At 37.3% G+C, this 27,293-nt stretch overlaps 3 protein-coding genes across 4 annotated transcripts; 1 reads left to right on the plus strand and 2 right to left on the minus strand.

Moving 5' to 3' along the window:
• Positions 1-44: 44 nt before the first annotated feature.
• LOC102217544 (sodium-dependent phosphate transport protein 2B-like) lies at positions 45-10,131 on the plus strand. Its single transcript, XM_014472517.2, has 13 exons — positions 45-179; positions 920-983; positions 1,095-1,199; positions 3,566-3,694; positions 3,889-4,032; positions 4,138-4,249; positions 4,910-5,102; positions 5,466-5,561; positions 5,653-5,773; positions 7,266-7,433; positions 7,537-7,653; positions 7,748-7,872; positions 8,361-10,131. Exons 1-13 carry the CDS (start codon positions 156-158, stop codon positions 8,925-8,927), a joined length of 1,965 nt encoding a protein of 654 aa, XP_014328003.1. The 5' UTR covers positions 45-155; the 3' UTR covers positions 8,928-10,131.
• A 2,059-nt stretch (positions 10,132-12,190) lies between these two features.
• On the minus strand, positions 12,191-13,751 carry LOC102235078 (osteocalcin 2-like). Of its 2 annotated transcripts, none has more exons than XM_023333418.1 (4): positions 13,590-13,751; positions 13,170-13,472; positions 12,962-13,055; positions 12,191-12,834 (listed from the first exon to the last, which is right to left on the minus strand). In XM_023333418.1, the coding sequence occupies exons 1-4, from the start codon at positions 13,648-13,650 to the stop codon at positions 12,732-12,734; spliced, it is 561 nt and encodes a 186-aa protein (XP_023189186.1). In that variant the 5' UTR covers positions 13,651-13,751; the 3' UTR covers positions 12,191-12,731. The 2 variants fall into 2 exon arrangements, with proteins under 2 accessions (XP_023189186.1, XP_005809128.1); XM_005809071.2 differs by having other exon boundaries at positions 13,170-13,475; positions 13,590-13,750.
• Positions 13,752-19,077: 5,326 nt separating this feature from the next.
• On the minus strand, positions 19,078-26,235 carry erp27 (endoplasmic reticulum protein 27). The gene is made up of 7 exons (XM_014472512.2): positions 26,032-26,235; positions 25,208-25,293; positions 23,626-23,763; positions 23,398-23,514; positions 21,944-22,069; positions 21,548-21,745; positions 19,078-19,178 (listed from the first exon to the last, which is right to left on the minus strand). Exons 1-7 carry the CDS (start codon positions 26,090-26,092, stop codon positions 19,143-19,145), a joined length of 762 nt encoding a protein of 253 aa, XP_014327998.2. The 5' UTR covers positions 26,093-26,235; the 3' UTR covers positions 19,078-19,142.
• Positions 26,236-27,293: the final 1,058 nt, after the last annotated feature.

The following is a 27,293-nucleotide window of genomic DNA, read 5'->3' on the forward strand; positions in this document are numbered from 1 at the left end:
AATCAAAGTTTAAGAGGTGTGTTCAGATTATCTAATAGACGATAGTGTTCCAGGAGGAATGTGAGGGCAATCATCACATCTTCTTCTGATGCCTCATTTGTAAAGAGGCAGCATTTCTAAACGTGCAGTGCAGGTGAACTTGCCACCAAAGAAGCATGGATTCCCTCGGCGTGCCACAGGTGAGCAGAGAAAATTTTTATCTTCCATCACAAGAACAGGGCACAAGAAACAAAACATGCAATATCTACATAATAAAAAAAAACATTTTAGAAATTAAGCTGGTGTATATGGAATCAAAATATGTTCCTAATGCATAAGGCATCTTAGATTACTAATATTACTAACGTTGTCTGGACATTGGATTAAATTTGGGCAAATTACCAATGGAAAGCTCATAATGAGCACATCAAACATTTATTTAATGTTACATTAAATGAATGAAATATTTATTTAATGAAGTTAAATTCTTGGAGAAACTTAATGGGAATAAATGTATTTATCAGAAAATTCATAGGAGACAGAGGACATCTGTTATCAAAGAATTAATTCATAAAGACTAAGTTTATTCAGTGGTAAATCTTTTGTTTATGCATTTATTTGTGTGAATGGAATTTTACTGCAACCGCAGCATGTGACCACAAGATCAATAACATGGCATGTGATCAGCTGTGTGTGTCTGTATGTCGGAGGGGCCATTTCGTTTTTTAATTTATTTTTGTTTTGGAGGGGTAGCTACATCTGCAGAGTTTACCTACAGATGTCATACTGTGGGTAGAAAATATGTTTATGTGTCATAAAAACCTTCATACCACTGGCTGCATATGGTAAAAATATTTTTTTGAACATTAAGCTACAGCAAACAGAATTTTGCATATGCAATATATCTCAAGCATGATCTGTGTATTATTTTCTTCTTCAGTCAACTGACACACAGAACAACACTAAAGACAACCAAGATGAGAAATATGAAAAGAAAACTAAAGGTTACATTTTTCATTTTTTATGACAGTAATCATCAATAGAATCATGTAAAACAGTGATTTCTAAAGATAAGAATGGTTCATTCATTTAATCTGGACTCTTACATGTTTCAGATGTCAAAGCGAGCCCTGCACACTCCACTCTGGCTTTGGTGGAGCAGGACTCAGAGGACCCTTGGGATCTTCCTGAGCTGAAAGACACAGGGACCCCATGGTCAGGTAAGGATGATTGATGTAGTTACATATTTACATACCTGTCTTCAATGTTTGGTAAAATTGCCTTTTAAACTGTATGAATTGGGGTCTATTGGTTTTTGGTTTTCATACACAAACCTCTCACAATAGTTTGCTTGAATTTTGGCCCATTTCTCCCAACAGAACTGGTGGAAATGAATCAGGTTTGCACAACAAACCTTTAGCTTCATTTAGCTAAGAAGAGATGGCTTCTTCTGAGCTAAATTAGTTGTAGGTTTACAGTCACTGTTTGTTTTGTAGACCCATTTGTACTTTAACTTCCCGGATGATGTTTTCTAATGTTCGTTCAATATTTCCACATGTTGTTTTTTCCTCATGATGCTTGATGATCACCAGTTCCTCCTGCACTAAAACACCCAAACAACGTTTGTATTTTATTTTACTTATTTGTAAAAAGACAATACATATTAATGAACACAATGTAAATATGTCAGATGGTAGACTGGGCTAATTTCCATCACCAGTGCCTTGGCTGGGAAAGCCGGCCACACACAAATAAACATTATGCAGTAACAAAAACAACTCAGTGAAATAACTGAATTTCACTGACATGGTGCTTCCACCTCTGTTCTTCACAGCTAGGATGAAATTTGCAGAGTTCCAAACTCCCTGTTCTGTTCGTCCAATTATAACAATGATCATTATAGCCAAAGACTTCAGTTTTAGATTCATCAGATTGCAGGACAAAAATTGTGTCATTCATTATGTCATTGTGCATTTTCAAACTGTAATATGGCTTTTTGTGTTACTTTTGGGGTGATGACTTGTGCCTCTTTGAGTATCTGAGTGGCATCTCTCAGCCAGTGTCAGTAAATTGTTTAATTGATGGTGCAGAGTCTTTCTTATTAGCAGCTTCAGTCAGTATCTTCACAAGGTTCTTTGCTTTTAATAAATATAGGACCAAAACAAGTTTATAATTGAAAACCAGAACCAGAGGTAGCTAATTACTTTTTCTCAGTTGAAGTATAGATCATCTTACGAGTAACTTCACTCAAAAGAGAACTAACCAAAAAAAACTGCACCAGATTCAGACACAAAGCTGGAGTTCATGTTCAAGTGAGAATTGTTGTTTGAACGCAGCTTTTGTTGTTCTGATGTTAGTTCCTACCTGCTGAGCCTCCTGAGACATATAAAAGTGAAAAAAAATATACTATTATAAATATATATAATATTATCAGTGGAAGTATTATTCTAATACCTGCTGTATTAGTTAATTACATTTTACATTGAAGCTACAATTCTTGGAAAAGTATTTCTTCTGCCATAATTTTCTATTTTGTAATTATGTTATTTATTTGGATTGATTTTTTTTTATTTTAATCTTTAAATTACCAAACTTTGCACATAACTTTATAAATTATGTTTAAATATAAAATCGGATGTTCTGATGAGCTACTCAGTACTCATGTAGCCTTTTTTCCAAATACTTTTTACTCTAATTTCTTGGATGGATAGTTCTTAATTTTACTTAACTAAAACTATATTGAAGTAAAGTCACTAATCTAATCAGAACCCATCTCCTTCCTGAACAGGATGAGTGATAGACGACCCGTGGTGTTAATAATTGTTTGAACAGACAAACTTGGCACTGTCATGCATATGGAAATAGTACATCGCCAATATCACAAGCTCAAAATACATTCTCGATTATATTTTCTATTAATAGGCTTCAATTCTCTTGACCTTTTTTATCATTTATGTCAGTACCTGACTCACTTTATTAATATTTGAAACACCTTATAAACTACTAGCAGACATTAGGTGTTGATTGGGGAAATCTTTCAATCGAACTTGTGGTGAACAAAGTCCAACAAGTTGTTCTAGTTTCAGCTGCTTAATATACCAACCTTGAACACATAGAATAATCTATTTCTATGTGCATTAAACAACACCATACAGAGTCATTAACTATTAGATAATCAATTCCAAGAAATTAAGACTCAGCAGTCAAATGGCACTGAAGACAAAAGAATTATAATACAAAAGGAGCAGAAAGTACAGACATTTTTACACTAACACTTAGAGAGCAATAAATTGATCTTTGACCTAATTCTTTCTGAAAGCATGGGTGTAATAAATTATATTATCATGGTAATAATGGGAAAAACTGCTGAGTGGGAGCCAAAAATATTGCTGATGGGATGCTAAAGTTAAGATAAAGGCACCGTCAAGATTGTGTCTGTCATCAACATTTCTGTTGCCAATTTTGTGCATAGTCATTAAAACTGAAATAAAATATTGATTTTTTTTCTAACACCAGAAAAAAAGAGTGTTTAACCAGATTATTCTGTCACTTTTCACGACTTTGCCCATATATTCATTTGTTTCAGAGCTGGATACCAAGGGTAAAGTGCTGAGAGTGCTGGTTTCAGTGATGAAGTTCATCATCCTGCTTGGCCTCCTTTACGTGTTCATCTGCTCCCTCGACATCCTCAGCTCAGCCTTCCAGCTGGTTGGAGGTAAATGCATTTTTTTAACTTGGAACTTGCAAAAAGTAGTGCAAAAAAGGTCTTTGTTGTACAATAAATGTAATTCAGTCATAAATTCTGTTTTTCTAATAATTTCTTCACATCAAAATGACAGACCAGCATCCATTTGTATTTAGCACAGTTATAAAATAGGTATGAGATGGTCCCTTGTTCATCTTGTCCAGGCAGAGCAGCAGGCGATATCTTTCAGGAGAACTCCATTTTGTCTAACCCTCTGGCTGGTTTGGTCATTGGCGTTCTTGTCACCCTGCTTGTCCAAAGCTCATCCACCTCCTCCTCTATAGTTGTCAGCATGGTCTCCTCAGGCAGTGAGTATGAACCTCTTTAAACAACCGCAGCACATAGCTGAGGGGTTAAAAGAACACATGGATAGATGATGGTACGGTTTGATCTGGATCTGTGTTCTCTGACAGTACTCACAGTCCAGGTGGCTGTTCCCATCATCATGGGCACCAACATCGGCACTTCTGTTACAAACACCCTGGTCGCCATGACGCAGGCTGCTGACCGCAATACGTTTCGCAGGTAATACTTTGACTGTTTTTCTTTTATACAGAGGGATGTAACTATTGAAAAAAATAGCAAACACTTTAGACTTAGCTAACCACGGGGATGTTTGATTTTTTTTTTCTTTAGCAGTCACAAAACATGTAAGGGTCACAGTGAGGAAGAGCTTTTTTCAAATATAAATAGCAAATTGGATAACAGAGAATGCATACAGTGCCTTGCAGAAGTGTACAAACCCCACTGAACTGTTAGTCACAATACAACCACAAAAATGTTGTAAGTATTTCATAGGTCAAGTCAGAGTGGTGCATAATTATGATGTGGGAAAAATCTTATTGCCTTGCTCTCGCTGTAAGTACAGCTGCAAGTCTTGTTGGACCTGTGAATCTACTAGATTTTTACATGTTTGTGCTTGTATGGTGAAAAGCTGTATAAGTGCAAGATAAGCTGCATTAGTTAGGAATTTTCATCATTTTTAACCTCAGTTGAAGAACAACGAATCAGTACATATGGAAAACTCAAACCTCTACTTGATCAAATGTCTTATTAGCAACAAAAATAATCAAATACATATATAACTGATACAAATGTCCATGCTGAGCTATTATAATAATTTCAGTTGTATTGTTTGAAGGCTATAATGTTGAAGTCTAATATTTCTTCTGTCCATGCACTTAGGGCTTTTGCGGGGGCTACCGTGCACGACTTCTTTAACTGGCTCTCTGTTCTGGTGCTGCTGCCTCTGGAAGTGGCCAGCGGTTATTTGTACCGTGTGACCGAGCTCATCGTCAACTCCTTTCAGATCGAGAGCGGAGAGGCGCCAGACCTGTTGAACGTTATCACTGATGTCCTCACAGAGGCCATCATACAGGTGACATGCCATGAATGTTATCTTAATTATTAGGCCTAAGATGCGTTTCTCCTTGTGTAAGTCGTCAGAAGATAAGTGTTGGAGATCAGCATTGCATTTGGATGGCTCTTCTGCTATTGTTTATCTGTGTTTTTATTCATATTTCCTTTAAACAGTGCCCTCTTTTTGAAATACAAAAATGTCACAGTGAGATACATTTCGAGGAAGATACTTAATAATACCCAATAATACTCCATAATCTGCAGTTTAAGGCTGGTAGTCCCTGTGATGTTGTTGTCATGTTCCCATCTTTATCTGGATGATAAGAGACAGTTGTAAAGTGCTTTTATCTTTGAACTGCTTGCTTCTTTTCTTCTGATTCAGCTGGATCAATCTGTCTTAGATGGACTTGCCACTGGAGACTCAGATGCCAGGAATAAAAGCATGATCAGGATATGGTGCCAAACTGCAAACGAAACTGTAAGACACACAATGAGCTGTGTCAAATTTGCTACAAATTTACAATCTCACGATGAAAGTTAATTACTGTCTAACTGTGTTTGTGTTTTAGGTCTTGCAGAACTTCACAGTTCCTGGTATACAGAACTGCACCTTTCCAACTCTCTGCTGGGTTGAGGGCAACTATACTGTAATAGTGAAAAACGTGTCTGTACTGTCCAACATAAAGAAATGTAAGACAAAGAAATTTTTCTTCTTTCACACTCATTTGAAAAAAAAATCACAAAATGTATGGTGTAGTTAGTAATATAATGAAGGCATTGATACTCATGAATCTTGAAACTTTTTACATTTTGTCACATCACAACCACATTATACAACCAGATGTATAATAAACCTTTGAGCCATTCACTGTGCTTCTACTGAGACTGCAGTGCAGATAGACTGCATCTCTTTATCAATTAGGTACCACTTGAATTCAATTGTTTGCACAACATTTAAATTGTAGATATCTGAGAAAAGAGGGCTGCACAAATATCTTTTGTCCAGACATTGGTTATGCCTGCTTTTACTACTTTGTTATTGTTATTTTTGGGCATCTCCCTTCATGGTGTTGCCACACCACAGCTGCGTGCACACAGACTTGGCAGATGCTTACTGCCAAATGGGATAGGCAAGGCACGGGAGTCGAACTGGGAACCTCCACCTTCTCTACCACGGAGCCAATGTTTATACTGCTTTATCCATTTTAAAAAATCCAACCAAAACTTTATTCAGTTTTATACCTTCTACTAATAAGATATAATTAATTTGAGAAATTGACAAGATTTTTTTAAAATGTATTCTTATTTGTTTTTCTTAAATGAGTTTTACCAAAAACTTACCAAACCATGACATTGAAACATGAAAATATACCTAACCATCATTTTTGTGTGCCTTCTGACCCCTGATCTCCAGCTAAGTCAAACATTCCTGTAATCTTTTAAACTGGTCTTGATCAATAGTTTTCTAAACTCTCTGAAGTTCCCTCAAGTATTTTTTTTTTGACTGCCTTTTCTTGTTTTTATCTCCACTTTTGGCACCTGACTATAACATACTGTGCAGTATTTGCCTAAAATGAGAAAACTGGAGCCTATTTAGAGTAAAAAAACAACAGTACACATCAGCAATGACCAGTAATATAACATTACAGCTGCTGCATCCTTCTCATGTTCATTTACTGCATAAGATAAGATAAGATGTTCTTTATTAATCCCAGTATTGGGCAATTATTGGGCAGCATGACATTGTTAACAGATAACATACTCAACATAGATAAAAATAAAATATAGATTTCAATACAATAAAATGGTGTCATCGAAAATTAGATTATGTTTTTACAGTATGCTATATTCAATTTTACTGAGCTGGTGAAAGCTGATGATGGCTGTGTATGGAAATCCCAGTAGGTCACCAGTTTCTACCTTGCTCAAAATCCCCTAAATGCCATTTCCTCCCCAGTATGAAGTTTAAATCTTGTCATGATCTTTACATCTTTACAACTTATAATGTTTCAATGCATTCAACTACTGCCAGGTGATTGATTGAGTACTTTTGTTATAAGCAATTTAAAAGGTGTCTTTGATGCATCATCACAAATGTACATCATTCTGAGAGCAGAATGATGTACATGATGATGTAAATTCTCAACACCATCACCTTCATGTTATGTGTGTGTTTTTGCAGGTAATCACCTCTTTGTGAATGTGAACCTGTCTGATCTGGCTGTGGGTCTCATCCTGCTGGCTCTCTCTCTGCTGGTTCTCTGTTCCTGTCTGGTCTGCATTGTGAAGTTGCTTAACTCCATGCTGAAGGGACAAGTGGCTTCAGTCATCAAGAAAATCCTCAACACCGGTGAGCAACTTCACACTCTGGAGATCCAGTCAGCTGAATAACATGAATAAGTTGGCAAAAAGTATTAAGATATGCACATGCATGCATGTGTATGTGTGCACAGATTTCCCATTTCCGTTTGGCTGGGTAACCGGTTACATCGCCATCGTAGTCGGAGCTGGAATGACTTTCATTGTGCAGAGCAGTTCAGTGTTCACATCAGCCATCACTCCTCTTGTTGGTGAGAACATTCAATGTATAAAATAAGTGGACATTAGAAGTGGTATTTAAAAATTTGTTTGATTCTAATTAATTGATAATTATTGGTGAAATAGGTATTGGTGTCATCAGCATAGAGAGGGCATATCCACTGTCTTTGGGGTCAAACATTGGCACCACCACCACAGCCATTCTGGCAGCCATGGCTAGCCCTGGAGACAGACTGGCGAATGCTCTACAGGTCAGTAAACCAGCCACAAAATAACTGGTAATGGTCACTATGTGACACACTTTTATTATACTGTATATATTTTTTACTTGCTTGGTGTAGCGTTGAACACAACTGTTTCTTCTTTTTCTGGAGATATAGTCATTTTAAAAAATTTAGCTAATACCATTTGACTGATTTATTTTATAAATCTAATTGAATTAATATGAAAAACACTTAAGTCAAATAAAAATTTCAAAAGAGGATGACAAAAGAAGAAATTTATTGATTTTCTATATTACAAAATGTTATAAAAACAGACATTTCATATTTGCCTCACACAAATGAACTAATTGGAATTACTGCTTTAACAATTGATGGCTGTAAAATACAGAAATCACTGGATGTAAGGGACCATTCCATCAGGCAGATATAACCTGAATGTGCCTAGAAAGAATGTAGCTTTTTTATTTGTAAGTAAAATAAATTAAATGAATAAAATGTTTCAATTATTTGTCTAGATTGCCCTTGTCCACTTCCTGTTCAACATCTCTGGAATCATTTTGTGGTATCCAATTCCCTTCACTCGTGTCCCCATCCGGATGGCTAAAAGTCTTGGAAACATCACCGCCAGCTACCGCTGGTTTGCTGCAGTGTACATCATCCTCTGTTTCTTCGTGTTACCCCTCTTAGTATTCAGCCTGTCGCTGGCCGGTTGGCAGGTCCTTGTGGGTGTGGGTGTACCTTTAGTTGTCCTGTTGATCATCGTGGTGGTGATCAACGTGCTGCAGAAAAGGAAACCTGGATGTCTGCCTGCGAGATTGCGATCCTGGGACTTCCTCCCTCTCTGGGCCCACTCCCTGGATCCCTGGGATAAAGTGGTTGTAGCATTCACAGCCAAATGCTGCTGCTGCTGCAAATGCTGCCAAGTTTCAAATGATGATCAGGAACATGAAGTACAAGAATCTGTAGAGCAGAACACAGAAATACACAAAGCAGTGTACGATAATCTAGTGATGGCTGTAGAGAAAGAAGTAGAAGATGAGATAAAGATAGAACTAAATATTTTAAAAGTAGCAAAACTTTGAGATGTAATATTTATTTTGTATGTGATTTTGTTTGTATGATTTGTAGAGGAACAGTGGTCATTGCACATGAACAAACAGAAATAAAAATATTTATATACATATAAGTGAAAAATAATAAGAAAAACAATAAACACTGTGAAGTGTTGATGGTTGTGGTTCATCGAAGTAGTGAATTCATTAGGATTCCACTTTTGTTTTATTAGACGGATTGCAGATGCAATGCATCCCATGTCAGTCAGTATGCTACTCCGGTTATAACTTTTACCCGACTGATTTCACTTTTACGTTTTTGAAGTTCGGTTGTATGAAAACATACAACACGATGTGTCTTACGAGACACAGATCTGATCAATGTCATTTTGCAGAATCAGAGGTTTCCTGGGCTGATGTCAGGGAGAAGTCAGTGCCAAAGGGGATTTCTAATTTTTTTTGAAGAAACCGTTAGCCGTTGCAAATAATATTACATCAACTTATGCACCCCTGTCACTGACGCTTTACTTGACGTCTGTAATTCTTTTTCAGAAAGGTTCCATGCAAAACAGGTCCTATAAGAGCAAGAATAACTACAACAATAATTCCAGCATGCCCTTGCTTTGTGTTTAAAGGGAAGAGGCTTTAGACATCTTTTTCCACACCTGGAATTGCACACTTAGCTAATCTTTATTTATAATCAAAGTAGCTACATAAATCTAACCTGTCATAACATGCTGTTAAATTGTGAAATTTCCAAAATGTGCCATGAGCTTTTTCTATATGCAGGCTGTGCAATGTGTTAAACTGCAAAAACATGTGGAAAATACTAAATAGATAAAGAAGTGTAAAGTTTTTCACATATCTGTTAGGTTTTTTTGTATGTTTTTATATACTTTTATTTTACTGTGAATAGACAATAGACAGAGATCATTTACACATCATTGTAAGGTGTTAATAATTTAGCAATTGAAAAGATTGATTATTTTCTATTAACCCAATCTAACAATGCACAATTATTGTATTCAAAGAATATAGAAACTAAGTTTGGATGACTTTACATCTAATTACACTTTTTATATGTTTATTATTTAATTTAAAGCCATGTATTTTGAACAATTGTATGAAATATTTATAAACACAAAATAACGCTATATAAATGATTGATGGGGGAAGTTCAGTAACTGTCTTGCTGAAATCATCAGTTCATCATTAAAACATTTCCTGAACACTATGTATTGTTGACCCTGTATTTATTGCCCTCTTATCACAGTTATCTGCAGGTTTTTCCATGACAAAACAAAGTGGGTGTGGGCAATTAATATAGATAATTAACTCTTCAACACATTCTGAGAAACAAACAGCAAACCCTATCATCATCCTTATTTCTATCCATTTACTATTTCACCATTTGTGCGCTCTTAGATAGACGACAGGGTTTCTTTTTAATGCTGGTTAATGAATATTCAGCCTCATTTGTCAAGTTTTTTTCTTTTTATCTTTTGTGTTTCTGGAACATAAGTGTCAGTATTGAGGAAAATCAAACTGTTGGCCTGACAGAGACATGTTCAAAGACTACCACTTACACAATCAATATATCAGCATTGATTGTGCACCATGCATGACACAACAACCACAAAAGCACATGCTCATCGTAAAGAACTGACTCACACACTTCACAATGTGACATATGCTCGCTTATCTAAACTTTTTGTTAATATGTCAGCAAATTAGTGCTTAAAGTGCTTCCTAATGGCCAACTTTTATCTACAAATGTAGATACACTGCCTATTTCTAAGAAACATCACCTCCAAGAACAAAGGCTGAATACTTTAGTCGGAAGAAGGACAACATGCACAGTGGAAAAATGTTCTCTCACATCAACCACTTTCAACAAAGTATTTGCATTCAAGTTTGAAAATGGGGCTGAGAAAATATAACTGGAACATTTCCCTTTGGGTTATTAAAATATAATATTTTGTGGTATAAGGCATGATTCAAAGATGTGGCAATATTTATTCCAAAGTACTTTTATTCATCTGTAAGGTAAAGAAAAACACTATATGATGTTCACATTTGTTTTCCAAGTCTTGAAGGTGCAGCATAAGTTTGTGTTAGCTCGCCTAAGTTAACAGACTCACCTGTCAGTAGGTACCACTTCTAGTCTTTTACATGTGTTTTCACCAGCCTTGGTCAATTCTCAGCAAAGCTGCTTATTTTCAGTCAGGCTGGACTTGTAGCTGCCATAAACATTATTTTTGTTATTCTTGTCACAGATTTGAAGCTGAATTTAGGTCTGGGTTTTATGCTTTCATCTCAGCCATTCCATCGATGATTCTGTATAATCAGAATCATCGCCACGCTAGAAAACAAACATCTACTCAAACTCGAGTCTTTTGCAATAGGTTTTCTCCCAGTCTAACTCTCCATTCATTTTTCTAGCTTCTTTACATGAGAAGAAGGAAATCATTCTCAAAGGATAATGCTGCCATCACCATATTTCATGTGGTGTGACAAACACTATCGTCCAAACATGTTCAAAGGATCTTGGTTCATAAATGAATCTCACTGTAAAGTTAGCTAGAATTGTGTCCTTGTCCTGTCTAGTGTGTTCATGATGTTGTTTGCTAATGCTCTCTAATAAACAGCAGACCTTCACAGAACACCTGCATTCATTAGTTCACTCAGGAGATGAAAAAGGGTGAATATAAATGCAAGCCAGTTGCCAACATTCCCTGGTGCATAAAAGATATATTATATGAGATACAAGATACATTTTTTCATCCTGTCAACATTCACTTGCATTCAAAAAGTTCAAATAGTTATTATGCCAAGGTTCGGACTGAAGACGCTGCCATCTAATGGTGAATACAAGCCAACCACAAGGTATTTGAGGACAACTACAGCTTTTGAAAGGACTTCTCATGCAGTTGTTTACCAAAAGTTTTAGTTTAATAATGCAACATTTTTAACACTACCCAAAGTGTCAACTTTAAACGTGATTTTAATGCATCATCTGTATTCAGATGCATTATGTATGTCATGTTTTCTTTAAACAGGTTTTCATGCTGGTGTTTCAGTGGTAACTTTCCCTCTCGGGTCATTCCCAGCTGTTAAAAGCAAAGTCCTGAAAACTAAATTGTAACCTAAGAGCGTAAAATGTGTGCCATGCATTAGCTAGTAGATGTTAATTACAACCCCAAGACCTGCATGTAAATACTGTTGTGAGCACAAGCAAGAATGAGGACAAGAATGCTATTATTTTCCACATCTCAATTAGGACAAGACAACAATTTGAAAAAAAAAATAAAATAATTTATTTTTCAAACCAAGAGGCAGTTTGGTTATTACAGACTGCAGATGTGTGTTTATACACCTATTGCACACAAACAAAATCAACTTATTCCTACATCCACTACTCATTAGAACTGGTAATTAAGTAAAAGATAAAGCACCATATACAAAGAAAGAAAGAAAGAAACAAACAAAAAAACATGAACACAGAATACATTTCAAATTGTAGCACCATTCATTGAATAACTCTGTAGGACAAAATAATCATTTACACTTGGATGGGCTTCTACATAATTCACAGGCTTGTGTTTCCATGTGCCTTTTTCAGCCAAAAGGGGAACCCTTAACATACAGGACTGCTGCAGATGTCCATGCATGCAATAACAGGCAGCTTATAAATTCAGAAGACACTTCGGCTCTCTCCATTTTGTTCTTTTTTTTCCCCCTGCTTTTTGTCTGAATTTAAGGGAGTGTTTTTAATGTTATTGCTATCAGAAGGCATAAAAAATGCCCAAAAATAGATGAAAGAGACCATTTAAGTTAGAAAGGGACGGGTCCATAGTAGGCGGTGTACGCTGCTACGATGCCTTCAGTGTCAGCCATGTCATCACAGGCAACATTCAGCTCACACACCTCTTTAAGGCTGAAAGAAATAGGAGAAAGACAGAGTCAGACATGTGTAACATCCGTTGTTGATCTAGCAGCAATTAGCTGAATTAACTGCAAATATTTCTGCAAATGTTAAGATGAAAAGATAAGACTGATTATACCTTTCCAGCTGCAGGGGGCTGAGATTGCCTTGGGCAGCTCTTCTTCTCCTGAGAAGAACAGAAGCCAGGTCTCTCTTCATAACCACATGGGACTCTGAGGAACAAATGAGAAAACAACATATTGAATTGTTTTTTGTAAGTTCTAATGGAACTATATTTCTAAAGCCAGAGAAATTACTCTCAATTCAACAAAACCACAAATGATTACCTTCAGCACCGGCTGACTCTGAGGAGGATGAAGAGGAGGAAGATGAAGAAGCAGCAGAGTCAGAGGCTGAGGAGTTCGACTCAGAGGAGGAAGACTCTGAGGATTCGGCGGAGGAGGACTCGGAAGACTCGGAGGACTCAGAGGAGGAGGAGGAATCTGATGTTGAATCAGAGGCTGAGGAGTCGGAGGCAGAGGATGAAGCCGAATCAGACTCAGATGAGGAAGAGGATGATGAAGCGGGAGCATCCGCTGCTGGATCAGCGGCTGTGTCAGCAGCAGGATCCACGACGACCTCGGGTTCTACTGCTGAACAGGACAAAACAAAATGTCAAACCATTGTAAGTCATTTACATTGTCCACTCACACACACACATACACCACTGAGATCAACAACATTTGATGCAAAGGTTTTCTTCTTACCTCCCATTGACCAGCACACCGACAGAAGAGCACAGATGGAGAGTAGAGTCAGAGTCTTCATGGTGTCTTGTAGATTTGGTTCTCTCTGTAGTCAAGCTGATATTATTTTATCGGTTGCTTTTCTTCCGATGTCTTGTTCTGTTTCTGTCCCCAAAGTCGAGGTCAATATATACTGTAGTCCAGCTGTATTGTCAGACCAGACCCACACGTTGAATCCAACTCTCTGATTGGCTGGAGAATCAAATATCAACGTTTCCGCTTCCACTTGTCATGAAAGCTCCCACAAACACCCACGCAACCTCTGGCACTGAGTCGAAAAACTCATGCAGCGTACACAGCCACAAGCATTCCTTTCATTTGCCTGTTCGCAGGCTACATGGCAGGGATTGTACCTCTTCAATGCTGAATAAAAGTATTCACTTCCGCTGGAATTTTTCATATTTTGCCATGGTGCAGCCATAAACTTAAATTTAAGGGTAAATAACTCAGGTTCACGACAATTTAATTGGGGCAGTCTGTGACCATAATTTTTTCAGCCTTGCCACAAATTCTTAAGAGGATCTAAGTTTGAACTTTGACTTGGCCATTCCAACGGACGGATATGTAAATATGAATATATCTAAGGCATTCCTTGGTCTCTCTGGATGCATGTTTAGGGTTATTTTCCTCCTGGAAAGTGAACCACAAACCCAGTCTCAATACATTTGAAGCATCTGACAGGATTTTATCCTGTTTTTGTTCTGTTCCCTTTTTACCACCAACTCTGACCAAATTCCCAGGCCCTATTAAAGAAGAGCATCTCTACAGCATGTGATGCTCTGGCCATCATGTTTCATGGTGAGAATGGCATGTTCAGGCTGATGTGCTGTATTAGGTTTTCATCAAATGTACAGTTTTGTATGGGGCCTGAAAAGTTCATTTTTGGTCTAACCTGACTGCCTTCTTCCACATGCTCGCAGAATTTTTGCATGTGACAAACTGCACACAGACATTTTTATGAGTTTGTTTCAACAGTAACTTTCTTCGTACCACTTTCATAAAGGTGGATTTTTGGACTGACAGATCCTCCCTGTCAGTTGCCAAGTTTCACTGAAATTTGTTTCTGTCAAATATATTAGCATGAAACATTTAAAAACAACAGCAGTTGACTAAATTTGTGTTTTCAAAGTGAAAAAAGGTAAACAGGTTCATGAGGTTTGAAGACTTTTCTATTGCATTGTGTTAAATCACCTACACTAGGGGTGTCCAAAGTGCCAATCAAAGAGACATTCGTGAACCTTGGATTTATTTTTTGTGGCCCCAACTGCAGTTCAAGAATGAAACAACTTTATCCTGTCTAGCACAGGTGGTTGATGCTGATGGAGAGGTTTGATTTTTAATCAGGGTAGAATAATTACTAACATAACTTTCTTGCAATGGAAAATGTTATGTATGATACACATTTGAGTTTAAATAACCATGCTTTTATAATAAGTGGAACATAATCTATCCAGAGATTTTTACCAAAAAGGTGACTTTGTGCAGACTGATCAACATTGTAAATATGTCCTAATAACTGTCCTGCTGCTTTCTTGATAATAATTTGTTGAAAACAATAAATATATATCTAAAAAAAAGGTGACTTTATTGCACCCAAATCAGCTTTTAGTTGATTTATTTTACATACTTAAGGTAAGCATTTTGAAAGCACGTGACCCAAATCCTGTTTTAATAACTAAAGTAAATTTGCTCAATCAAACTCAAAAGAATTTTAAAACTAGATTCTCTTCTTTTAAAACAGCGAACATGTAGAATACTTTTTAAGTTTCAGATTCCAATATTCCTTATCTACATAAAAAGAAAACCTTTACTGAATTTAGATTTTTTTGTATTTTACTTTTGACCTAACATTATTAGGTCCATATGACAAAAGTCTGGATACCTGCTGTACCATTCAGTGGATTCATTTTGCACACATTATCAAATTCACAGTTTCATGCATGATTGCAGATTTCTCTATAGCAACAATCCAGTCTTTCTTCCTTCTCAATGAATCTCAAACTGATCTTTTTGTGTTTATCTTTTCTTTATAAATATTGCAACAAGCCCTGCAAGTCTACAGTGGCATTACAAGATTTCCACAAAATACCCCTAAGATGCAATTGGATTCTAATCAAGGAGACCCAGTGGAATGCTGCGTCTTCTACAACAAGGTTGCTTCTCGTCCCATCACTGTTGTGCTCCTACACTCTTTGCCCCAGATGTGATCCCCCACCCCCACAAACCCCAAACTATAGCTTCAGACTACCGCAAGCTACTAATCGAGTGACACAGAACAGCAGTGAGCCTCATTATGCGACAGAGCTTAATTAGAGTGCTGCTCAGTCTGTCTCAAACCGCAGTCAGTCCCTATTTCCAGATTCTACTTGGCCCGGGACCTGGAGACATCCAGAGCACGACCACGGCTTGCAAACACCGACCTGTGGCCCAACACACGGCCTTGCTTGAGGTATTTCAGCATATATGGAGGTATATTTAGGCAAGCCCCATGTGTTGGATGCAAAGCATATTGCATGCGGCTTTGGCTGCAGCATTGTGTTTATACGATATGGTTCAAGAGTAACCGTAACTGCGTTTTGTTGGGGTTTTTTTTTGATAAAAATAAATATTTGGAGCTTGAAAATTTGGCTCGAACTGTGCTGCACTTGTGAAGATCACCAACCATTTATGGTTCATGTATAAATATCCTTGAGGACCCCTGATAGGTTAATCTGTCATGTGGGAAGAGACTCAGACTGCTGCAGAGTGACCTCGGTGTCCGTAATGTATCGCAGCCTGTCGTTATTCCTGGTGTCAGTGATTTGTTTTGGACCATAAGCTGTATAATTTCAGTGTCTGGTTCAAATCTCCATTTTTGTGGATGCATTTCAGAGTGTGTGGGGGGACAAAGTCGTAGAAAACAATTGCTATAATGTCCATGAAGAGGCTGGAAAAACAGTGTCTGGGGCTTTTCTGCCTTGGGTCAGTTTCTCCTGTGGAGCTCGGCAACAAGCAGTGCTTATTTTCTGTTGTTTCATGTTCCTGCTGACCCATACATGTCCACTGGAGAAACAAACTGTGGAATAGATTCGGTGCCATCAACTGTCTCTTTCTAAGCAAGGAGCATTCTGAAAGGAGATCATCCCACAGGCGGATTATCAAAGAGAAAAAAGAAAATTTCAAGCACAAACAATATGGTACAAAAAGAACATCTTTATTGATTTTACTCTGTTTTAGCAGTAACAAGTTCAGACATATTCTAATTAGAAATCTGCATATCCTCTCTTATGGACATAAAGATCAAAACGAGGAAGTAAATGAAAGAACACAGACTTGACTCTTTTCAACTAAACCCTAAGTTGATTTTGCTGTTGTTTTATATTGATTTGACACTTTGCATAATTTGCTGTTCTCTTGATCTAGTTCTTCAATTCATTTTGAGGTATAGGAGAAAAAAAATTATGTAATTAAAATGCCTATCCTGCTCTAATCCCTCTATCCAAAAAATATGGAAAGGTAGAACTTGAAAGAACACACCAAGGATGTAAAACACAGTTTGAACCAGGTTATGAAATAACATCCTAAGCTTTGAACATCTCACAGTTCACTGTTCAATCCCTCATCAGTAGCATAAAGGAAGCAATTTGTTGGAAGAAGCCCTCAAAAAATCCCATTTGCAGTTTGACACGAGTCATACAGGAGAAGGAAATCAGGTTGCAGAATTATGTTCTGGTAGGATGAGATCAAAATACCTATAGATGACTATATAATCACTCTAAGTGCACAAATTGTAACACTATTTATTTTAGTTTTTGATATTTATATGAATTGTTCTGGTTATATTTGATACAGCAAGTTACAATAAAACAGCAGTACAACAATAATAATGGGGAATTATTTTTGAATTATCTCTTGAACAAAAGCATGTTCTTAGAGTTCTTTATCTGGAATAATAAAAGACTTCAAGCAGCTGCAGCAGTAGACAGTATCTATACCATATATTTGCCTCCTTGGATATTTGACCTTTATATTTCTTTTGCAAATCAATCACAAAAAAAAAAAATGGCTTTTTTTTTCTTTTACAAAAACAAAAATAAAAAACCTTCAATGCCAAAGTGAAAACTGATTTCTACAACAACAAAAACCCATTAAGATAATAAGTGATTGCGTAAATATTCTTCCCCTTCAAGTCAGTATAGACTTTCAGTGGCAATCACATCAGAGTCTCTCTCAATCAAGTTTGACTATCAGATCAATGTCTAGGCTTTGACTGGGCCATTCCAGAACATCAATCTTGTCATCTTCAAACAATTTCTGTGTAGCTTCAGATGTTTCAGATTGTTGCTTTGCAGGAAAATAACTGCTATCAGAAATTGTAGTTCTTATGCAGATGAAAACAAATTGTCCTCTAGGACATGACACATTTAAGAACAGAAGAAATCTGTTCTTCTGTTCTTTTAATGCTTTTAACCACAATGTAGTAACATAAATACATTAATAATTAAATAAAATGTAAAAAAATAAAATGAAATGTGGTGTTCTGCCAAAAGAGTAAACAAACTAACAACATGGGACAGTTTTTCTTCACCATCAGATGTTATAAAACCAAAGCCACACCTTCAAGTCCGATCCCTTTGACCCCTCTCAGCTTTACATTAGTCTTCTCCGTCAGCTGCCTCACTCGCCACCACAAACAAAATCGAATGGCAGGCGTTACTTACTGCATATTTCCATCTGGTCTCTGAGAAACGGTCACCTGCCAGGCTTCCCTGATTCCACCGGATGTATCCGCTTGGCAGCGCAGCACTACTAATTATACTGATCCCAGTCTGGGCCTTGAAATTCCCGTCTTGCTTGACAGATTATTTTTGGGACAAGCCCAAACTTTTCTTCTCTCTTGATGTCTACAGCCCATCTGTTGTTCTTTTACTGAGTTTCTGCAGGTTTTACGGCGAAATAATCGTACTTTTGCTTCACATTTAGAGAACCACATATGTTCTCAAGACAAATATAGAGATTTCTTTTTTAATTTAGATGCCCCAGTTCTTCAATGTGTGTATTTGCTACAAATGTGGCTTCTTAGCGTTTTTAATGAGGATTTCGAAATTGGCCTGATCTTCCTATTTTTTGTATACTATACCACACAGAATGAATAAAACCAGCAATAGCAACTCTGTCTTGCCTCCCTCCACTCCCGTCTTCCCACTCTGCTTTCTGTCAGTCTCCCTGAGGTTGGTGTGTTGTGGTTTGGAAGTTAACATTTGCAGACAGAATATCAAACTCCACCACATCACTGCAACTTGTGGCCAGTGACCTGTGGCTGCCTAACCAGACCGTAGACTGGCTCACACTTCTGTAAACAGACAAAACCTGACATGCACCAACAAACAGGTGAATGTAAACACAATTTTTTTTTTCACCTCATTACCTGTGCTGAAGAAAGGAAATCGCATGACAGTAGAGTCAGGAGTTCTGTTTTTCATATATTTGTTTTTATTTTGATGTTTAATAAATCGGTTACATTTGGGGTGAGTTTTACAGTTCTGTTTTGGCCTCTTCTCCTGCTTGCTTCTGAAAAATAAAAGAAAGGATTTAGTGAGTGACATATAATTGCACATATTGTACAAGTTAACGTGTATCCTGTTTTCCACAACAGCTTTAGCTAAGTGATAAAAGTATTATTTTTTCTTGAATATTTTGACATTTTATTCAGTTCATTCTTTTCAGTGTATTTGAATATGTGCTTACTTGAAACGCCATCCCAGAGCATTACATTACTGTGCAGGGGAAAGAAAGTAGTAGCCGATTTCCAAATGGTTTTTCAAATAAAAGTCTTCGGACACACAAATATGTTGCGGTAGATGCTCAGGTCAAATGAGACTTTGGTCCAAATGCAGTGAAACATGGTGGTGGCAGCGTCATGCCAACAAGATGCTTTAATAAAGGTGCTCAAGGGAAGCTGCTCAAAGTTGGAAAAGATGGACTGAGCTAAGAACACTGAACCGGAAGGTCGTCTTAATACCAAAAACAAAAATAAAATCCCATGATTTCACTGTCATGATGTTTGTTTTTGAAACAAAGTGACTGTTTATGAAGTGTAGATTTGATTAAGGAAGCAATGCTATGTTCACTATTGTATTGCACCTAACACCTCAGCCTGTTGTTTATTCAAAGTTAAATATGATGAATTCTGATTTACACCAGCAGAAGGACTTGTATCCATCTTCTCCAGGTATTTTAAAAATTGTTTTCCACTCTACATGCTGAGGTGCTATGGAGACAGTTTGCTTTGAGAGCATTGAGCCACAAACTGTCGTCCTTCAGTTTGCCTCCAAACTGCTACGCCCAGCTGTGCTGGTTCCTGTGTTTTAACTGGCACACAAACACACACACGCCTTCATGCACTCATGCCCGCCCACACACACATAGAAAATTATAGCCAGGAAATCATATAGATGCTTCTATTATGCAAGGAATGAATTTAAATTGTTTCCAGCTTATTAAAAAATATAAAAGTTGTAATTTTTAATTTGGCAGTAACTTAGACTGAAGCTAATGATTACTTACAACAGATACAGCAATAAGAGGACGTACGCCGCTAATTGAGAAATTCACATGTGAAGAACTTCAGGTCAGAGTGATGGATTTACCAGGAGAGGGATTTAAGAGCACTACTTTATCGATTTGTGACAAATACGCTGAAAAGTAATTTTTTTATGTTTGTTTTTGAGTATGCATTTCACACATTAAAAATCATTTGTGTTGCACTGCCTCCTAAACCCATTTTTTGTGTAATTTTTCTTATGTTACCTGGAGAAAGCTTTAGATTAAAAAAATCACATTTTCAAGAACGTTAGTAGCTGACTTTTCTTTACAAATGTGCGCAAGAATTTGTCAATATTCTATTAATGTTAGAATGTTTTAATAAACCTGTGCTGTCCTCGCCCTAAGATTTCCAGTTTTCAGCAGCTAGACAGCCTGACAACGACGCTCCAATAACCAAACATCTTTCTTTTTTACTTGTTTATTGAAGAGTGGCCTCTGACCACTGCCATCACTTTGGCCTTCGTAAACTGAAACATACAAGACTGAGTATTAGCCAACGAACATCGCAAATTAGCCATTCTTGCTGCTAGCTAAAAATAAAAACCTTTTCCTAATTGACTCCAGCGTACAATTATTTACACCAGTTACATAAAACAAAGAGACAATTATTGCTTTTACAATTAACCAATACTTACGAACAAATCTTGTCTGAAACACAACGTATAAGGATAATAATCAGCTTAAATCATGAACTGTTTCGTGATGCGTTCCACCATCTTGGATCTATTTTCTTTTTTAGCGTCACCAAAACATAACAAAATATCCACCAGGGGGCGTTCTAGTGCGGTTTTCAACCTTGCTGGTCCAGCTTAACTTACAAAAGGCAGCACAAACCCTAAAGCCACCACATCCTCTTGCAGTATGTTTTCATCTAAAAGTGTGACTGTTTTCAAAATTGTTTCTGGGAAATGTTTCTATTACTCCAATTTATTTTTGTAACTCCAATTTGTGCACGTGGTTAATGGAAATGCATTAGTGTTGGGTTTCAGTGTAGCTCTTAGCTTTAGCCCTCATAACCAACTAGTCTGGAATACATTAAGATGCCAAGTGAATTTGTTTTCTGCATGTCACTTTTTCTTTCCACTGGTTTTTTTCCCTTCACTTTAGAAAAAATAATGAAATACTTATTTTTTGATGATAATTATTAAGTATTTGTGCAATCAACTGCACTAAAGTTCCACCAAAGTTGGTTTGTATTAAGCAGTCATTGAAGTGGGTGTCTGTTATATTTATTTTTTTCATAATGTTTGATATCATTTTTTATGTATTCACACAGTTAAAAATTATTCATAGAAAGTGATGATGACACTGATAGGTTTCAGATAATGGCTCACCTTCAGTTCTCCGTTTAGGAAAGATTGACAGAAGTCCCGCACACGCTCTGTGGAAATTTCTCCTTCAGGTAGGAGCCACTTCATGTCGGAATGTCTATCATAGATCCCGACACGAGGCAGGTCTGTTGACTTCAGGCCAAAGTAGTTGAGTGACTTGGAATTGGACTTTACGCCTCCGTTGATAAGCACAAATAAGAACTGGAGCAAAGAAGTTTAATTACATCAGACGTTTGATCTCTTTGTTTATCTAGGACAGAATGTCCATAAAGCCTACTGGGAGTACACTTTTACTTTAATTGCCAAAATACTTCTGTCTGAACCCACTGACATCTATAAAGTGAAGTTTAACATGAACCTATTTTTCTCTAGAAAAATGTATTTCAGGAATCTCTTCACCTTGCCAGTGAACTCGGGGGCCAGAGCTCCCAGTCTCTCCTTGAGCTCGGTATATTCTTTATTCCCCCTGTTGGCAAAGATCACAAGGTGTGTCTTCACCTCTGAATTGAACAGGCCCACAGCTGTCTGGGAAAATAAAGAGAGGCAATTGAACATCATGAGACCGATAAGATGCCAGACATACTATTTCCACTTGTAGAGCTCTTTAAGGGCCTCTAACTTGACCATCTGTTTTGCAGCACTTGAAAAAGTATTCATGCATGGCAACCTTTTCCATTTTTGATCACATTACACTCACAAACCTGGCTGGGATTTTAGTTGACAGACCATTACAAAGCAATGCATAATTGTGAAGTAGAAGGAAAATGATACATGAATTTAAAAATGTTTAGTGGTTCACATACAGTATGTACTCAGCTTCCTTTATTCTTTTTCTAAATTGAATCCCTTGCAACTAATTAGTTCCAAAGTTGTTTATAATACACAAGAGGCAAACAACCCTCTTGTGTATTATAAATCCAGCTGTTCTGAGGCCTCAGAAGTTTGTTAGAGAACAAACAGCAACATGAAACCCTGAACATTGCTCTCCACCTAAACTGAAAAAAACAGCAAGGAGATTATTAATCAGAGAATAATCCGATTATAATAATAGATTAATTATCAGATTAATCAGATTAATTAATCTGATTAATCGGTAGCTTTGGAGGAGCTGCTGAGATCCACGGCTCAGCTGGAAGAATCTATCTGGCTGAATGGTTTCAGGGGACTCTGCAAGCATGTAGGAAGACTTTAGTCAGGTGAAACCAGATGGGGTTTTTTTGGACACAAAAAAAACAACATCTGTGGTGGAGAATTAACATTGCACATGAAATATGGAAAGCTGGTCAAAACATACCCTGAAATATCTGCTGTTGTAACCGCAGTGAAAGGTGGTCCAACAAAGTGCTGACTGAGTGGCTGAATATAAATGAGAGATCCACTTTTTGGACTTTTAGTCATGAACACGTTTTAAAGCCCTTTCCCTCTAGTTCAGTTATGGAATGTTTTGTCTTGGTCTATCAATAGAATTCAGTAAAAAACATTAAAGTTCATGTATATAAATTGGAATATTCAAGTGTTTTAAATACTTTTGCAGGACACCGTTTGAATGTTTTCAATTTTGAGCTACTGTTTCCCTCCTATTTTTTATTTGGAGCTTATAAAATATATTGTGAAAATAATTGTCATTTTTGTCTTGACTTGAGTCATCACTGATTTTGTGTTAATTAAAAAAATACATTGTGTATTGCATATTATTTGATTGTAATTGGGTGCATTTTTCTAATTTTTCTTCGAAAGACTCCAGAGCTTTTAAACAATGCAGTAGCAATATCAGAATTGGTATGAAATATAAAATATTTTTCTTAGTATTAGTACTGAAGTTTATTTTTTTCTAATTTAGCACCCCTACTCACCACTTGGTCGTATTCTGTGATGTATCGGATCTCATTGGTGGAGATGAAGTTCACAAGTCCATCAGAGTTTAACGTCTTGGCCTCAGCAAGAACCAGGTTCTCCTGATGATTATCTGCCTAGATCACAAGATAGATACGTGGGACAAAGTTAGAATCATCATCATCATAAAAACTCCTGTATCCCTAATAATAAAGACATGCATAAACCCTTTAAATGGTTTGAGGCACTTTTCTGAAGAGGCTGATGGTTCCTGAAGAGATGCTGAAGTCAGCCCACACTTCCTTCACTGTGCAAATGGCTGCAGGGACAAAGTCAACTTTCTGTGAAACTGCCAGAAGTTCCTCGTATCCAAAGCTCTCCTCATTCTAAAAAAAGAAAAGATAGTGTCAATCTTCTCTTATCACACCATCCATTCTTATTTCTTCAAAAGTGTGTCTTCATGACATTCGTCTACACCGTCTTGGCCTCTACTGCTGAATGTCTTCCATGAGATTGTAATCACTCTGACATAAATCTTATGTAACCTGGCCAAGACTGTCTGAGGTTGCAGGGAACACTGTGGACTGTCGGTGGGAAAAGAAGTGGAAAAGTTAAAGAGAAAAATGGAGGCTGCCTCAAAGAGGGGTGAATCATTGCTATTTTTGAGACACTGTTTTATGAGCTCTGGCAATCTGATTTTTCATTTTGAAGCCTCCGTGTGATCATTCTTTGTGAGTCACTGCTCCAATATTTTGGTCTCATGTTGCCTCCAGCATCCAGCTCCGTGCTATCCTCAGATGCTCTTGCTACTCCATTCTCCTCCTCATGAACCTCCTCCCTGCACTTTGCAGTTGTGGACATAAAAGTCTGCTGAGCCAATCCCGCAAGTCTTAGTATGTATTTCCTGTTAGTTCTTCCATCTTCCCACACAAGCAGCGTCTGGCCAAAGAGGTTTGGACAGAAGGACACTGTCTCTTCTCTGCCAAAGATGTGGTGACAGGAAGTATATCATTCATCAAAATCTATTTGTGAGAATATAGTATTATAATGATCAGGTTAAGAATGGCTGCTTTTTAGACATCACATTTTTCATCTTTCCCAGAATTGTTCTTTTCAACGACTTTCTTTCTGCCAGGTCAGGTTTTTGACATGTATCACAAATAGCTGTCAACAGATTTCCCACCTGAGCATTGTATTTCTGCAGCTCCTCTAGAGTTACCATGAACCTCTTGGTTGCTTTCCTCAATAATGTTTTTACCCAGCCTGTTGACCGCCATGTCCTGGTGGGTTTGCAGTAGCGATGGGCAATTATCATATTGTTTAGGATGTGACACTAGTGGCTTTAATCATTTAACATGAGCAAGGGCAAAGAAAGAGGATGATATGATGTAAATATCCAAGGATCGGGATTCAGCTGTGATGAGAATCTCCATTTATGCCTTATATGGTCAACAGGATATCATCTTAATAACTCTGTTTCTCCACAACTGTCTCCCTGACCAGTCTTCTCTCTTCCTTGGCTTTCATTATGCTGCTTGTTTATTAATGTTTTCCAACAAACCTTTAAGGACTTCACAGATCAACTGGATTTATGGTCAGATTAAATTACACATAAGTGGAGTCTGTTTACTAATGAGGTGATTTGTGAGGTCAGTTGGTTGCACTGGGCCTTATTAAGGGGTTTTCAGAGTTAAAAGGACCCACACTACAGTTTTAAGATTTCTTCTGAAAGAAAATATGAAAGCCATGTATCCTCCACTTCTCTAATATAATCAGTTGATACCGTCTCCTGATTAGCTGACTTCTGAAGGCATCATTAACTTCTCTGACCTCCAGGAATCCGATGACCACCACTTCAGCAGAGTCGATGAAGGCTTTAACAGCTTTCATATCATCAAGCTTTGGAACGTCACTTTCTGCGAATCAAAAACATAACACGACATGGCATAAAGTGTTTTTACCCAGCATGGTGACAAGGCCACAATAGCTGCTGTAGCTTCCAGCTTCCATGTGCTCTATATTCAGAGATCACTTGTTATTGTGGGCGAGGTGATTAGAGAGTAACAGAAACACTACACATCAAATTTTAAGACGTTTAAAGCAAAGCGTTAATTTTTTTAAATTAGAACAACTTTTTCAGCAAATTGTATCGATGCACAATTAACTGGAACCTCAATAAAATATGTTTTATCAGAACAGAGAGTAAACATGTTAATGTTAGATTTTAGCAAACTGTTCCTCTTAATAACACTGGAGCAAGATACAAGTTTTTCTGTTTTGTGGTTGGTAAAAAAAGATGTTGCTCCTGAAAAGAAAAACTGATTTGGGATACTATAATGTCCAGAAAATCATGAGTTAAGTTGGATACCATTTTAATACTAATGTAGACCATGTAATTCTAATTTAAAGTACTCTGTTATTATTTCTAAGCATATTTCACAAATATCAAAATGGGACTCAGTATTAGCAAATACCTGACCTTCAAATAGTCAGATCAGAATCTTGAACAAATATCCTGATTGACACACAGGAGGAGTAATCTCTAGTGGCTCGTTGCTTTAAGGGAGGCACAAAGCTGTTCAATGTGTTATCAGAGTGGAAACATTCTAGAGAAGATGCACAGAAAAACTCAGAGAAAATATGAAGCAACTTACCTTTTTCTTTTTCGGCAATGACAGAGGACACCAGAAGGGTCAAACACAGAGTGACCAGCATGTTTGGACCAATTTAGCTCACAGGGAAGAAGGCACAGAGAAAGCCGAGCAAGGAAAGCCCAGGACACTGTGTCTGTTCTTTTCTGTCCCCTCTACTCTATCTGTGACGGTTGCCTCATGGCTGCCAGCAGAGACTGCAGCCACTTCTGTGGGTTGTGATTGGAAGCTTTGTGGGAATCGTCCAGGTGCTCCTCAGAAGTTGGACAATCAGCAATCTTAGACTACGTGTCACTGTGCAACAGGAGACACGTGTGAGTGTGTGTGTCTATCCTTGTCTCCATATCTAACTCTAGGGATGTTGGTATCAAAACTCACAAGGTCGGTTCCACTAGTCTTTCATTTGGCTCCATCACACACTCACATTCTTTAAATGTTTCACTTTCATTTGCACTTTTAATCTGGGAAACATGCAGAGAAGATGCAGTCAGTGTTTAGGATACCTGTGTGAGGAGTTAAGCACCAAGTTTAACCAAAGTGTAATTTTCTACTTTCACCACATGATGGAAACGTATCCCATTTATTTACCTCCAAGCAGAACAAAGCCATCTCACTCTCTGACATTAACATCAAACTTTTCCAGTTTGACATTATTATTCCCAACATTATTTATGTTTACCTTCTTTATACTCAGAGCTTTTATGCATAGTGACATTATTATGCCTTTGAATTATTTGGGAAAGCCCAGATGACAATGTCCTCTCTTTGATGGCCTCTCATTAATTGAGATAATTGGATGCACACCAATGTTAGGGCACCGCCAGTAACACACTAATTTATGGAACTTATCAAAAAATCTAAAGAAAGCTGTCAAGACATGAGTAAGAGAATGGTGGTCATCCTCAAGAGAAATTTGTCCTTGTGTCCAAATGTCAGATGCCTGATGGTTCAGTTTATGTAGGTATAAATGTTTTGGAAATGTCTGGACATCAGCAAAGAGATGGATTCTGTGTCCCAGAGATGAGATTTGATGTGTGCTTTAACCGTGGGACAAAAGCAAAATACATTGTTGGATTCTGTTGGAAGTAGGTAGATAAACATGGACTGAAAAGCCACTCAGGGAGAATAAAGCCATTACTCTGAAATGACCAGATTACAGTTTGCAAATTACACACAGAGACAAAATTCTAGCAAATTATTGTTAGATGTGGGATACCAAGAAACTCAAGTTATCCGTTTTTTAAAGGAAGCCATGCAAAATAATA

Source organism: Xiphophorus maculatus, chromosome 5 (assembly GCF_002775205.1).
Source record: "Xiphophorus maculatus strain JP 163 A chromosome 5, X_maculatus-5.0-male, whole genome shotgun sequence".
Classification (NCBI taxonomy): Eukaryota; Metazoa; Chordata; class Actinopteri; order Cyprinodontiformes; family Poeciliidae; genus Xiphophorus; species Xiphophorus maculatus.